The following is a 14,397-nucleotide window of genomic DNA, read 5'->3' as shown; positions in this document are numbered from 1 at the left end:
AGGCCATGTAGATGTTGTAAAGGGTAAAGGCCATGTGGATGTTGTAAAGCGTAAAGGCCATGTGGATGTTGTAAAGGGTAAAGGCCATGTGGATGTTGTAAAGGGTAAAGGCCATGTGAATGTTGTAAAAAGTAAAGGCCATGTGGATGTTGTAAAGGGTAAAGGCCATGTGGATGTTGTAAAAAGTAAAGGCCATGTAATGTTGTAAAGGGTAAAGGCCATGTGGATGTTGTAAAAAGTAAAGGCCATGTGGATGTTGTAAAAAGTAAAGGACATGTGAATGTTGTAAAGGGTAAAGGCCATGTGGATGTTGTAAAGGGTAAAGGCCATGTGGATGTTGTAAAGGGAAAAGGACATGTGGATGTTGTAAAGGGTAAAGGCCATGTGGATGTTGTAAAGGGTAAAGGCCATGTGAATGTTGTAAAAAGTAAAGGCCATGTGGATGTTGTAAAGGGTAAAGGCCATGTGGATGTTGTAAAGGATAAAGGCCATGTGGATGTTGTAAAAAGTAAAGGCCATGTGGATGTTGTAAAAAGTAAAGGCCATGTGAATGTTGTAAAGGGTAAAGGCCATGTGGATGTTGTAAAAAGTAAAGGCCATGTGGATGTTGTAAAGGGAAAAGGACATGTGGATGTTGTAAAGGGTAAAGGCCATGTGGATGTTGTAAAGGGTAAAGGCCATGTGAATGTTGTAAAAAGTAAAGGCCATGTGGATGTTGTAAAGGGTAAAGGCCATGTGGATGTTGTAAAGGATAAAGGCCATGTGGATGTTGTAAAAAGTAAAGGCCATGTGGATGTTGTAAAAAGTAAAGGCCATGTGAATGTTGTAAAGGGTAAAGGCCATGTGGATGTTGTAAAAAGTAAAGGCCATGTGGATGTTGTAAAAAGTAAAGGACATGTGAATGTTGTAAAGGGTAAAGGCCATGTGAACGTTGTAAAAAGTAAAGGCCATGTGAACGTTGTAAAAAGTAAAGGCCATGTGAATGTTGTAAAGGGTAAAGGCCAAGTGAATGTTGTAAAGGGTAAAGGCCATGTGAATGTTGTAAAGGGTAAAGGCCATGTGGATGTTGTAAAAGGTAAAGGCCATGTGGATGTTGTAAAGGTTAAAGGCCATGTGGATGTTGTAAAGGTTAAAGGCCATGTGGATGTTGTAAAGGTTAAAGGCCATGTGGATGTTGTAAAGGTTAAAGGCCATGTGGATGTTGTAAAGGTTAAAGGCCATGTGGATGTTGTAAAGGTTAAAGGCCATGTGGATGTTGTAAAGGTTAAAGGCCATGCGGATGTTGTAAAGGTTAAAGGCCATGCGGATGTTGTAAAGGTTAAAGGCCATGCGGATGTTGTAAAGGTTAAAGGCCATGCGGATGTTGTAAAAGGTAAAGGCCATGCGGATGTTGTAAAAGGTAAAGGCCATGCGGATGTTGTAAAGGGTAAAGGCCATGCGAATGTTGTAAAGGGTAAAGGCCATGCGAATGTTGTAAAGGGTAAAGGCCATGCGAATGTTGTAAAGGTTAAAGGCCATGTGGATGTTGTAAAAGGTAAAGGCCATGCGAATGTTGTAAAAGGTAAAGGCCATGCGGATGTTGTAAAAGGTAAAGGCCGTGCGAATGTTGTAAAGGGTAAAGGCCATGCGAATGTTGTAAAGGGTAAAGGCCATGCGAATGTTGTAAAGGGTAAAGGCCATGCGAATGTTGTAAAGGGTAAAGGCCATGCGAATGTTATAAAGGGTAAAGGCCATGCGAATGTTGTAAAGGGTAAAGGCCATGCGAATGTTGTAAAGGGTAAAGGCCATGCGAATGTTGTAAAGGGTAAAGGCCATGCGAATGTTGTAAAGGGTAAAGGCCATGCGAATGTTGTAAAGGGTAAAGGCCATGTGGATGTTGTAAAGGGTAAAGGCCATGTGGATGTTGTAAAGGGTAAAGGCCATGTGGATGTTGTAAAGGGTAAAGGCCATGTGGATGTTGTAAAAGGTAAAGGCCATGTGGATGTTGTAAAAGGTAAAGGCCATGTGGATGTTGTAAAGGTTAAAGGCCATGTGGATGTTGTAAAGGTTAAAGGCCATGTGGATGTTGTAAAGGTTAAAGGCCATGTGGATGTTGTAAAGGTAAAGGCCATGTGGATGTTGTAAAGGGTAAAGGCCATGTGGATGTTGTAAAGGGTAAAGGCCATGCGGATGTTGTAAAGGGTAAAGGCCATGCGGATGTTGTAAAGGGTAAAGGCCATGCGAATGTTGTAAAGGGTAAAGGCCATGCGAATGTTGTAAAGGGTAAAGGCCATGCGAATGTTGTAAAGGGTAAAGGCCATGCGAATGTTGTAAAGGGTAAAGGCCATGCGAATGTTGTAAAGGGTAAAGGCCATGCGAATGTTGTAAAGGGTAAAGGCCATGCGAATGTTGTAAAGGGTAAAGGCCATGTGAATGTTGTAAAAGGGTAAAGGCCATGTGAATGTTGTAAAGGGTAAAGGCCATGTGAATGTTGTAAAGGGTAAAGGCCATGTGAATGTTGTAAAGGGTAAAGGCCATGTGAATGTTGTAAAGGGTAAAGGCCATGTGAATGTTGTAAAGGGTAAAGGCCATGTGGATGTTGTAAAGGGTAAAGGCCATGTGGATGTTGTAAAGGCTAAAGGCCATGTGGATGTTGTAAAGGGTAAAGGCCATGTGGATGTTGTAAAGGGTAAAGGCCATGTGGATGTTGTAAAGGGTAAAGGCCATGTGGATGTTGTAAAGGGTAAAGGCCATGTGGATGTTGTAAAGGGTAAAGGCCATGTGGATGTTGTAAAGGGTAAAGGCCATGTGGATGTTGTAAAGGGTAAAGGCCATGTGGATGTTGTAAAGGGTAAAGGCCATGTGGATGTTGTAAAGGGTAAAGGCCATGTGGATGTTGTAAAGGGTAAAGGCCATGTGGATGTTGTAAAGGGTAAAGGCCATGTGGATGTTGTAAAGGGTAAAGGCCATGTGGATGTTGTAAAGAGTAAAGGCCATGTGGATGTTGTAAAGGGTAAAGGCCATGTGAATGTTGTAAAGGGTAAAGGCCATGTGGGTGTTGTAAATGGTAAAGGCCATGTGGGTGTTGTAAATGGTAAAGGCCATGTGAATGTTGTAAATGGTAAAGGCCATGTGGATGTTGTAAATGGTAAAGGCCATGTGGATGTTGTAAATGGTAAAGGCCATGTGAATGTTGTAAAAAGTAAAGGCCATGTGGATGTTGTAAAGGGTAAAGGCCATGTTGATGTTGTCAAGGGTAAAGGCCATGTGGATGTTGTAAAGGGTAAAGGCCATGTGGATGTTGTAAAGGGTAAAGGTCATGTGGATGTTGTAAAGGGTAAAGGCCATGTGGATGTTGTAAAGGCTAAAGGTCATGTGGATGTTGTAAAGGCTAAAGGTCATGTGGATGTTGTAAAGGGTAAAGGCCATGTGGATGTTGTAAAGGGTAAAGGCCATGTGGATGTTGTAAAGGGTAAAGGCCATGTGGATGTTGTAAAGGGTAAAGGCCATGTGGATGTTGTAAAGGCTAAAGGCCATGTGGATGTTGTAAAGGGTAAAGGCCATGTAGATGTTGTAAAGGGTAAAGGCCATGTGGGTGTTGTAAATGGTAAAGGCCATGTGGGTGTTGTAAATGGTAAAGGCCATGTGGATGTTGTAAAGGGTAAAGGCCATGTGGATGTTGTAAAGGGTAAAGGCCATGTGAATGTTGTAAAGGATAAAGGCCATGTGAATGTTGTAAAGGGTAAAGGCCATGTGAATGTTGTAAAGGGTAAAGGCCATGTGAATGTTGTAAAGGGTAAAGGCCATGTGAATGTTGTAAAGGGTAAAGGCCATGTGAATGTTGTAAAGGGTAAAGGCCATGTGAATGTTGTAAAGGGTAAAGGCCATGTGAATGTTGTAAAGGGTAAAGGCCATGTGAATGTTGTAAAGGGTAAAGGCCATGTGGATGTTGTAAAAGGTAAAGGCCATGTGGATGTTGTAAAAGGTAAAGGCCATGTGGATGTTGTAATAGGTAAAGGCCATGTGAATGTTGTAAAAGGTAAAGGCCATGTGAATGTTATTAGAATTCATGTAAACAGCAGAGAGATGAACACTCTGGTTATAGTACTTACTTGATCTCTGACTTGTTCGATTTTAGATTTCAACCATTGTGATCTGGCTACAACAACAGATATGTGAGCAGGTACTTCATCCTATCATATAAACAAATGCATTATAACATACAAATAGTCAAGTTAATTTTAACAATTTCTTGAGATGTTTCTCATTACATTACATCTAACTGTCTTCACTTAAAGCTTAGGTAGGTAGGAAGACCTGCCCTCAGATGAATGCAAGGTTACAGACACATTATTTGCATGTAGGATAAGCCTCGGTGTGTCATGATATGTTTTGAGAAAACATGGTTAACATTTTCAGTGCCATAATTTTTTTTCTCAGATTTTGGTGCAACATTTCACCTATTTTCATGTATTTTTCTATACTTTTTATATAATTTTTGGACATGGACATAATTTCATATTGGCTTGATTGAAATTTTAACCAAAATGTGGAAAAAATCAGGTGGGTTTCATTTTGTGAATGGTGGCAAAAGTTGACTTTGGCTCAAAGGGTTTAACTACACAGATGGGTGGACAGATGGGTGGACAGATGGGTGGACAGATGAGGGGACAGATGATGGGACAGATAATGGGACAGATGAGTGGACAGATGGGTGGACAGATGGGTGGACAGATGGGTGGACAGATGAGTGGACAGATGAGTGGACAGATGAGTGGACAAATGAGTGGACAAATGAGTGGACAGATGAGTGGACAGATGAGTGGACAGATCATAGAATAGGGTGGGGATACCATTACATAGGTGAGACAGATCACAGCATAAAGAAGGAAGATGCACTACAACAGGCAGGAAAGATCAAATGTGGTCGAAAGATCATAGCACAGGGTTGAAAAGGTCATCTTTGCATACAGATTTATCATATATGTAAGTATGATATTAATCACCTAATTAGACTATAGATACTCATAATGACTCTTTAAGGAAACAATTGTCCATTGTCCCTTGTAATTGTATACAATTATTTTGAGTCTTCATTTTCAATGAAATTCATATTTTGTGATTTTTCAAAATGGCATCATTCACCAAGTCTCTGCTAGATTTTGTTAGATGTTGTAAAGGTTTAGTTTGACATGCACATCAGCAAACAGGTAGGCAGGTATTAACAATATCAGTGTTTGCGTCCTTGTACACTGACAACATTCTAGATCCTGCTTTCAGGCAGTAATATTTACAATAATATGGTAATTAAACAGTAATTAAGAGCAGAATAATTCAACAAACACAAGGTACTTGCCTTTCCAAGAATAAAATGAACATCTGCAAACTGATGGCTTTCCAGCAATCTACCTAAATCATCTCTCAGCGTACATTTCGGATAAGAAGAGAACTAAAAAGAAAAATAATTATATTTCAATTACATTGCACAATAATTTCAAATAACTGGCTAGTTAATTCGCTGATATGGCTAGCTAATTCGCTGATATGGCTAGATATAGCCTGGTGATTCGATGATATGGCTAGCTAATTCGATGATATGGCTAGCTAATTAGATGATATGGCTAGCTGATTCGATGATATACTAGATATAGCCTGGTGATTCGCTGATATGGCTAGCTGATTTGCTGATATGGCTAGCTGATTAGCTGATATAGCTAATGATTAGCAGATATGGCCAGCTGATTAGCTGATATAGCTAGCTGATTAGCAGATATGGCCAGCTGATATAGCTAGCTGATTTGCTGTTATGGCTAGCTGATTAGATGATATGGCTAGCTGATTAGCTGATATAGCTAGTGATTAGCAGATATGGATAGCTGATTTGCTGTTATGGCAAGCTGATTAGCTTATATGGCTAGTTGATTCGCTGATATGGCTAGCTGATTCGCTGATATGGCTAGCTGATTAGATGATATGGCTAGCTGATTAGCTGATATAGCTAATGATTAGCTGATATGGCTAGCTGATTAGCTGATATAGCTAGCTGATTAGCTGATATGGCTAGCTGATTAGCTGATATGGCTAGCTGATTAGCAGATATGGCTAGCTGATTAGCAGATATGGCTAGCTGATTAGCAGATATGGCTAGCTGATATAGCTAGCTGATTTGCTGTTATGGCTAGCTGATTAGATGATATGGCTAGCTGATTAGCTGATATAGCTAGTGGTTAGCTGATATAGCTAGTGGTTAGCAGATATGAATAGCTGATTTGCTGTTATGGCAAGCTGATTAGCTTATATGGCTAGTTGATTAGCTGATACAGCTAGTGATTAGCAGATATGGCTAGCTAATTTGCTGATATGGCTAGCTGATTAGCTGATATGGCTAGCTGATTAGCTGATATAGCTAGCTGATTAGCTGATATGGCTAGCTGATTAGCAGATATGGCTAGCTGATTAGCAGATATGGCTAGCTGATTAGCAGATATGGCTAGCTGATATAGCTAGCTGATTTGCTGTTATGGCTAGCTGATTAGATGATATGGCTAGCTGATTAGCTGATATAGCTAGTGATTAGTAGATATGGATAGCTGATTTGCTGTTATGGCAAGCTGATTAGCTTATATGGCTAGTTGATTAGCTGATACGGCTAGTGATTAGCAGATATGGCTAGCTAATTTGCTGATATGGCTAGCTGATTAGCTGATATGGCTAGCTGATTAGCTTATATGGCTGGTTATTAGCTGATATGGATAGTGATTAGCAGATATGGCTAGCTGATTTGCTGTTATGGCTAGCTGATTAGATGATATGGCTAGTTGATTGGCTGATATGGCTAATGATTAGCAGATATGGCCAGCTGATTAGCTGATATGGCTAGTAATTAGCAGATATAACTCGCTGATTTGCTGTTATGGCTAGCTGATTTGCTGATTAGCTGATATGGCTAGTCTATTACCTGATATGGCTAGCTGATATTGCTAGTTGATTAGCTGATATGGGCAGGTGATTACCTGATATGGCTAGTTGATTAGCTGATACGGCTAGTGATTAGCAGATATGGCTAGCTAATTCGCTGTTATGGCTAGCTGATTAGCTGATATTGCTAGTTGATTAGCTGATCTGGCTAGCTGATTAGCTGATATGGCTAGTTGGTTAGCTGATATGGCTAGCTGATTAGCTGATATGGTTAGCTGATTAGCTGATATGGCTAGTTGATTAACTGATATAGCTAGTTGATTAGCTGATATGGCTAGCTGATTCGCTGATGGAGTAAACATTATACAATTTAATTATAAGTTTACAACATTCATTTTTTTAACAAAGCCTTCTGTGGAAAATTTTAGCATTATCTTGTTTTTACCTGAAATCTGTACATTTCTCCACTTCTTATGTTATTATCGACAGTTCCACCAAAGATAAAGATACCATCGTTAATTACAGCCGCGGCATGAAATAGCCTTCCGCTGGGTATCTACAACAGGTAAATAGACAAATGTATATGAATAAGTCTTTTTAATTCTTTTAAAGCAACAATATTTTTGCACATATTTTTCTTGTTAATTTTGGCCCAAATTTCACATTGGTTGACCATGACAAGTCTTTGTATATCTGGTTTTGTGAGGTGTACACATGAACCACAGAATAACAAAACTTTGTATATTATCTATTCTTGTGTGTACTATAAAATACTTCATTTTCGCTGAAGGAATGATTCAGTGACAATAAAACCCAGTGAATATACCTTTTTTCTTATATTTTACATCAAACATGTTAAAAATCAGTGAAAATAAATTCCATACAAAACACCCAAAATGTCCTTTCAGCAAAAATTAATTCCAGCTAAAATAAAGTATTTTACAGTAATATTCATAAACCATGGACTAACCTGACTGTCCGGAGATGGTATTATAACCTGCCATGTTTCACTATCAAGATCATAACTAAAAACAAAATTATATACACTGTATTCAATTAAATGCTGACTGTCATCTTGTGTAGTTGTGATGATAACAAAAAAATCTTTGTATATGATACATAAATTTATAGAATGCAAATTACATTGTCATCACCTTCCATATTTATTTTTATATTCATTTTTATATTTTGAAAAATATTGATTTAAATATTTAATTCAGATCATCCCATCTTACCAATGTAATTCATTAGGTAGTGTGTTATCAGCGGCGCCACCGAACACGTACAAATGTCTATCGTATGCTACCATTGTGTGTCCATATCGTCTCTGTGGTGGAGGGGGAGCGCCTCGTAAGATGTGTTCTGTGGGAATCTTTCTCCACCTATAAGGAGTAATAATTAAACATTACCACAAATCCAAATAGTCATTTTGTTACCATTTATCAAAAACAACAATTATACCATGATATTCTCTGAAGCGAACGTCCAAGCATTTTCACCACCTGACAACCACAACCGGTGAAAACAATGGGCAAAAGCATGCAAAATACTGTAATTTGGGATCGTTGTTGAGATTACCTCTACATGTACAACATATATAAATTGTCTCATAGTTGAATTTTTGCTGTTTTTACTGGCTCTTCAACTAGCAACATAACAGATTCTGTGACGCATCTCTGCCCCCAGGAATAGTCTAAGGTACTACCGGTAAAGGCGATGGGAAATTCACACTTGTCACATTATACAAATTATATACACACATAGAATTTCTATAATTTGCTTTAAAAATTCTGATAACTATTTACAGAAAGTTATTACACAGCTTAAAATAAATGATTTTTGACACTACTGTCAGACCTGGAATTGACCAATACAAAATATGTTTGCAATACAGACATAACATTGATGTTGAGACATTATGAGCTAAAGCAAGTGACGTTTTTTTTCTGCATTGTAAGTGACACCAATTACCAGACAAAGTGAACAGTGCTCAAATGAAACTTCCCTTAGTATAAATCACTTCAAAAATGGTTTTTGATTGGTCAACAGATTTATCCATGTGATAACTAATTATTAAGTTAATGAATTAGGTATTGTTGTTCCAATAGGTTCCTTTTGGTTTACAATGATTTTATAACTTGCAATAATTGTTGACCCACCTTCTTTCCTTGAAGTAAAACTGGTAAAGATTATTTGTAATTTTAGCTCCACTCTGTCCTGAAAACACCAACATAGTATCCCTCGCTACGGCAACTGGGAAATTACAACAGGTTGGTGGATGATCTCCTGATTGCTGTACCTGTGAAGAGACAATAAATCACTTATCATATAACACAAAAACTGTGGCATTCTGGGCCGCTTGTTGATGATTGTGACAGGTCAGTATGATCACATTATAGTCAGAAAATGTTACCGTAAAAGACGGAGTCAGTTAGAATTATCATTCAAGCTTTATTTTTTTTACTTTTCAACTCTTGAAATATTTTAAAAGAAAAAACAAAAGCAATTTAAAAGTCTGTTAAAAAAAATTTCCATTCAGTGAAGAGAAAATCATACTTGTGACATTGAGGACAAATAGCCCCAATTTCAATTTTTACTTGCAAATTTCACAACAAAGATGACCACCTATCAGACTTCTTTGATGTGCATCACATACTAAAGTGAGATAAACAAATATAGATCTTGTTTTATAACTATTTCAGGTTTGTATGTGATAGAAGAACTTACCTCCTCCCATGCTTTGGGTTCTCCTGTTAGATTCAGAGTCCACATATCATTCAACCTACAAATAAAACAAACTAACAGTACAGTCATAAATATATAATAAATTCTCCTCTTTAAAAGAAAAGTTATATTTTAAATAAAAATAAAGATATATCAAGTACGTTTTAGCAAACACCACTTATGATCGTATTATTCGACACCAGCAGCAATTATTAATTCTTATAGGAGCTAATGACCCTAATCTCAATCAGTGAAGATTTGATAGAACGGCTAGAGTTGCATCTCGCCAAGTCAGTAGTTCAAGACGATTGAGAGACATTTCGGTACACTCTCTGCTGGATCTTGCTGATTAGGGATATGGAGACTGGCACTGATAGGTGACATGCTACCAGTATATTGCCATGTACATAGCAGTAAATTAACATGTTCTGTCCAAACCTTGATAGTCAGGAAGGATAGATACAATGTGCATATCCATTACGAAAATACTGAAAATACAGTCCGATCAATACAAAAAACTCATCTGACTGTCCAGACACTATGACAATACCAATGCGACTGTCCAGACACTATGACAATACCAATGCGACTGTCCAGACACTATGACAATACCAATGCGACTGTCCAGACACTATGACAATACCAATGCGACTGTCCAGACACTATGACAATACCAATGCGACTGTCCAGACACTATGACAATACCAATGCGACTGTCCAGACACTATGACAATACCAATGCGACTGTCCAGACACTATGACAATACCAATGCGACTGTCCAGACACTATGACAATACCAATGCGACTGTCCAGACACTATGACAATACCAATGCGACTGTCCAGACACTATGACAATACCAATGCGACTGTCCAGACACTATGACAATACCAATGCGACTGTCCAGACACTATGACAATACCAATGCGACTGTCCAGACACTATGACAATACCAATGCGACTGTCCAGACACTATGACAATACCAATGCGACTGTCCGGCCACTATGACAATACCAAAGTGACTGTCCAGACACTATAACATGCCGATGTGACTGTCCGGCCACTATGACAACACCAATGTGACTGTCCGGCCACTATGACAATACCAATGTGACTGTCCGGCCACTATGACATGTCGATGTGACTGTCCAGCCACTATGACAATACCAATGTGATCGTCCAGACACTATAACATGCCGATGTGACTGTCCGGCCACTATGACAATACCAATGTGACTGTCCGGCCACTATGACATGCCGGTGTGTCTGTCCGGCCACTATGACAATACCGATGTGACTATCCGGCCACTATGACAATACCGATGTGTCTGTCCGGCCACTATGACATGCCGATGTGACTGTCCGGCCACTATGACAAGACCAATGTGACTGTCCAGACACTATAACATGCCGATGTGACTGTCCGGCCACTATGACAATACCAATGTGACTGTCCGGCCACTATGACATGCTGATGTGTCTGTCCGGCCACTATGACAATACTGATGTGACTGTCCGGCCACTATGACAATATGACAATACCGATGTGACTGTCCAGCCACTATGACAATACCGATGTGATTGTCCCGCCACTATGACAATACTGATGTGATTGTCCGGCCACTATGACAATACCGATGTGATTTTCCGACCACTATGACAATACTGATGTGATTGTCCAGCCACTATGACAATACCGATGTGATTGTCTGGCCACTATGACAATACTGATGTGATTGTCCGGCCACTATGACAATACTGATGTGATTGTCCGGCCACTATGACAATACCGATGTGATTGTCTGGCCACTATGACAATACTGATGTGATTGTCCGGCCACTATGACAATACTGATGTGATTGTCCGGCCACTATGACAATACCGATGTGATTGTCCGGCCACTATGACAATACTGATGTGATTGTCCGGCCACTATGACATGCTGATGTGTCTGTCCGGCCACTATGACAATACTGATGTGACTGTCCGGCCACTATGACAATATGACAATACCGATGTGACTGTCCAGCCACTATGACAATACCGATGTGATTGTCCGGCCACTATGACAATACCGATGTGATTGTCTGGCCACTATGACAATACTGATGTGATTGTCCGGCCACTATGACATGCTGATGTGTCTGTCCGGCCACTATGACAATACTGATGTGACTGTCCGGCCACTATGACAATATGACAATACCGATGTGACTGTCCAGCCACTATGACAATACCGATGTGATTGTCCGGCCACTATGACAATACCGATGTGATTTTCCGACCACTATGACAATACTGATGTGACTGTCCGGCCACTATGACAATACCGATGTGATTGTCTGGCCACTATGACAATACCGATGTGATTGTCTGGCCACTATGACAATACTGATGTGATTGTCCGGCCACTATGACAATACTGATGTGATTGTCCGGCCACTATGACAATACCGATGTGATTGTACGGCCACTATGACAATACCGATGTGATTGTCCGGCCACTATGACAATACCGATGTGATTGTCCGGCCACTATGACAATACCGATGTGATTGTCCGGCCACTATGACAATACCGATGTGATTGTCCGGCCACTATGACAATACCGATGTGATTGTCCGGCCACTATGACAATACCGATGTGATTGTCCGGCCACTATGACAATACCGATGTGATTGTCTGGCCACTATGACAATACTGATGTGATTGTCCGGCCACTATGACAATACCAATGTGACTGTCCGGCCACTATGACATGCTGATGTGTCTGTCCGGCCACTATGACAATACCGATGTGACTGTCCGGCCACTATGACAATACCGATGTGACTGTCCAGCCACTATGACAATATGACAATACCGATGTGACTGTCCAGCCACTATGACAATACCAATGTGACTGTCCAGACACTATAACATGCCGATGTGACTGTCCGGCCACTATGACAATACCAATGTGACTGTTCGGCCACTATGACATGCCGATGTATCTGTCCGGCCACTATGACAATACCGATGTGACTGTCCGGCCACTATGACAATATCGATGTGACTGTCCGGCCACTATGACAATACCGATGTGTCTGTCCGGCAACTACGACATGCCGATGTGACTGTCCGGCCACTATGACAATACCAATGTGACTGTCCAGACACTATAACATGCCGATGTGACTGTCCAGCTACTATGACAATACCGATGTGACTGTCCGGCCACTATGACATACCGATGTGTCTGTCCGGCCACTATGACAATACCGATGTGACTGTCCGGCCACTATGACAATACCGATGTGACTGTCCGGCCACTATGACAATACCGATGTGACTGTCCGGCCACTATGACAATACCGATGTGATTGTCCGGCCACTATGACAATACCGATGTGACTGTCCAGCCACTATGACAATATCGATGTGATTGTCCGGCCACTATGTCAATACCGATGTGATAGTCCGGCCACTATGTCAATACCGATGTTATTGTCCGGCCACTATGACAATACCGATGTGATTGTCTGGCCACTATGACAATACTGATGTGATTGTCCGGCCACTATGACAATACTGATGTGATTGTCCGGCCACTATGACAATACTGATGTGATTGTCCGGCCACTATGACAATACCGATGTAATTGTCCGGCCACTATGACAATACCAATGTGATTGTCCGGCCACTATGACAATACCGATGTGATTGTCCGGCCACTATGACAATACCGATGTGATTGTCCGGCCACTATGACAATACCGATGTGATTGTCCGGCCACTATGACAATACTGATGTGATTGTCCCGCCACTATGACAATATGACAATACCGATGTGAATGTCCAGCCACTATGACAATACCGATGTGATTGTCCAGCCACTATGACAATACTGATGTGATTGTCCCGCCACTATGACAATATGACAATACCGATGTGACTGTCCAGCCACTATGACAATACCAATGTGACTGTCCAGACACTATAACATGCCAATGTGACTGTCCGGCCACTATGACAATACCAATGTGACTGTTCGGCCACTATGACATGCCGATGTGTTTGTCCGGCCACTATGACAATACCGATGTGACTGTCCGGCCACTATGACAATACCGATGTGTCTGTCCGGCCACTATGACATGCCGATGTGACTGTCCGGCCACTATGACAAGACCAATGTGACTATCCAGACACTATAACATGCCGATGTGACTGTTCGGCCACTATGACATGCCGATGTGTTTGTCCGGCCACTATGACAATACCGATGTGACTGTCCAGACACTATGACAATACCAATGCGACTGTCCAGACACTATGACAATACCAATGCGACTGTCCGGCCACTATGACAATACCAAAGTGACTGTCCAGACACTATAACATGCCGATGTGACTGTCCGGCCACTATGACAACACCAATGTGACTGTCCGGCCACTATGACAATACCAATGTGACTGTCCGGCCACTATGACATGTCGATGTGACTGTCCAGCCACTATGACAATACCAATGTGATCGTCCAGACACTATAACATGCCGATGTGACTGTCCGGCCACTATGACAATACCAATGTGACTGTCCGGCCACTATGACATGCCGGTGTGTCTGTCCGGCCACTATGACAATACGGATGTGACTATCCGGCCACTATGACAATACCGATGTGTCTGTCCGGCCACTATGACATGCCGATGTGACTGTCCGGCCACTATGACAAGACCAATGTGACTGTCCAGACACTATAACATGCCGATGTGACTGTCCGGCCA

The 14,397-nt window shown here is 41.0% G+C and overlaps 1 protein-coding gene across 1 annotated transcript in view; it reads right to left on the bottom strand.

Moving 5' to 3' along the window:
- Positions 1-14,397, bottom strand: part of LOC102808153 (leucine-zipper-like transcriptional regulator 1) — a 45,143-nt gene that overhangs the window by 12,345 nt on the left and 18,401 nt on the right. Inside the window, exons 6-12 of the mRNA XM_085491361.1 lie at positions 9,625-9,679; positions 9,057-9,196; positions 8,133-8,279; positions 7,868-7,922; positions 7,343-7,453; positions 5,336-5,428; positions 4,092-4,172 (exon numbers count right to left, since the gene is read on the bottom strand). Of these exons, the coding sequence (XP_085347487.1) occupies positions 4,092-4,172; positions 5,336-5,428; positions 7,343-7,453; positions 7,868-7,922; positions 8,133-8,279; positions 9,057-9,196; positions 9,625-9,679 (682 nt within the window). The remainder of the gene's footprint in view (positions 1-4,091; positions 4,173-5,335; positions 5,429-7,342; positions 7,454-7,867; positions 7,923-8,132; positions 8,280-9,056; positions 9,197-9,624; positions 9,680-14,397) is intronic.

The sequence above is a fragment of the Saccoglossus kowalevskii genome, chromosome 16 (genome assembly GCF_978046115.1).
Source record: "Saccoglossus kowalevskii chromosome 16, keSacKowa6.1, whole genome shotgun sequence".
NCBI classification, from domain to species: domain Eukaryota; kingdom Metazoa; phylum Hemichordata; class Enteropneusta; family Harrimaniidae; genus Saccoglossus; species Saccoglossus kowalevskii.
The sequence above is the reverse complement of the archived record's forward strand: the minus strand, read 5'-3'. Positions and strand labels throughout refer to the sequence as shown.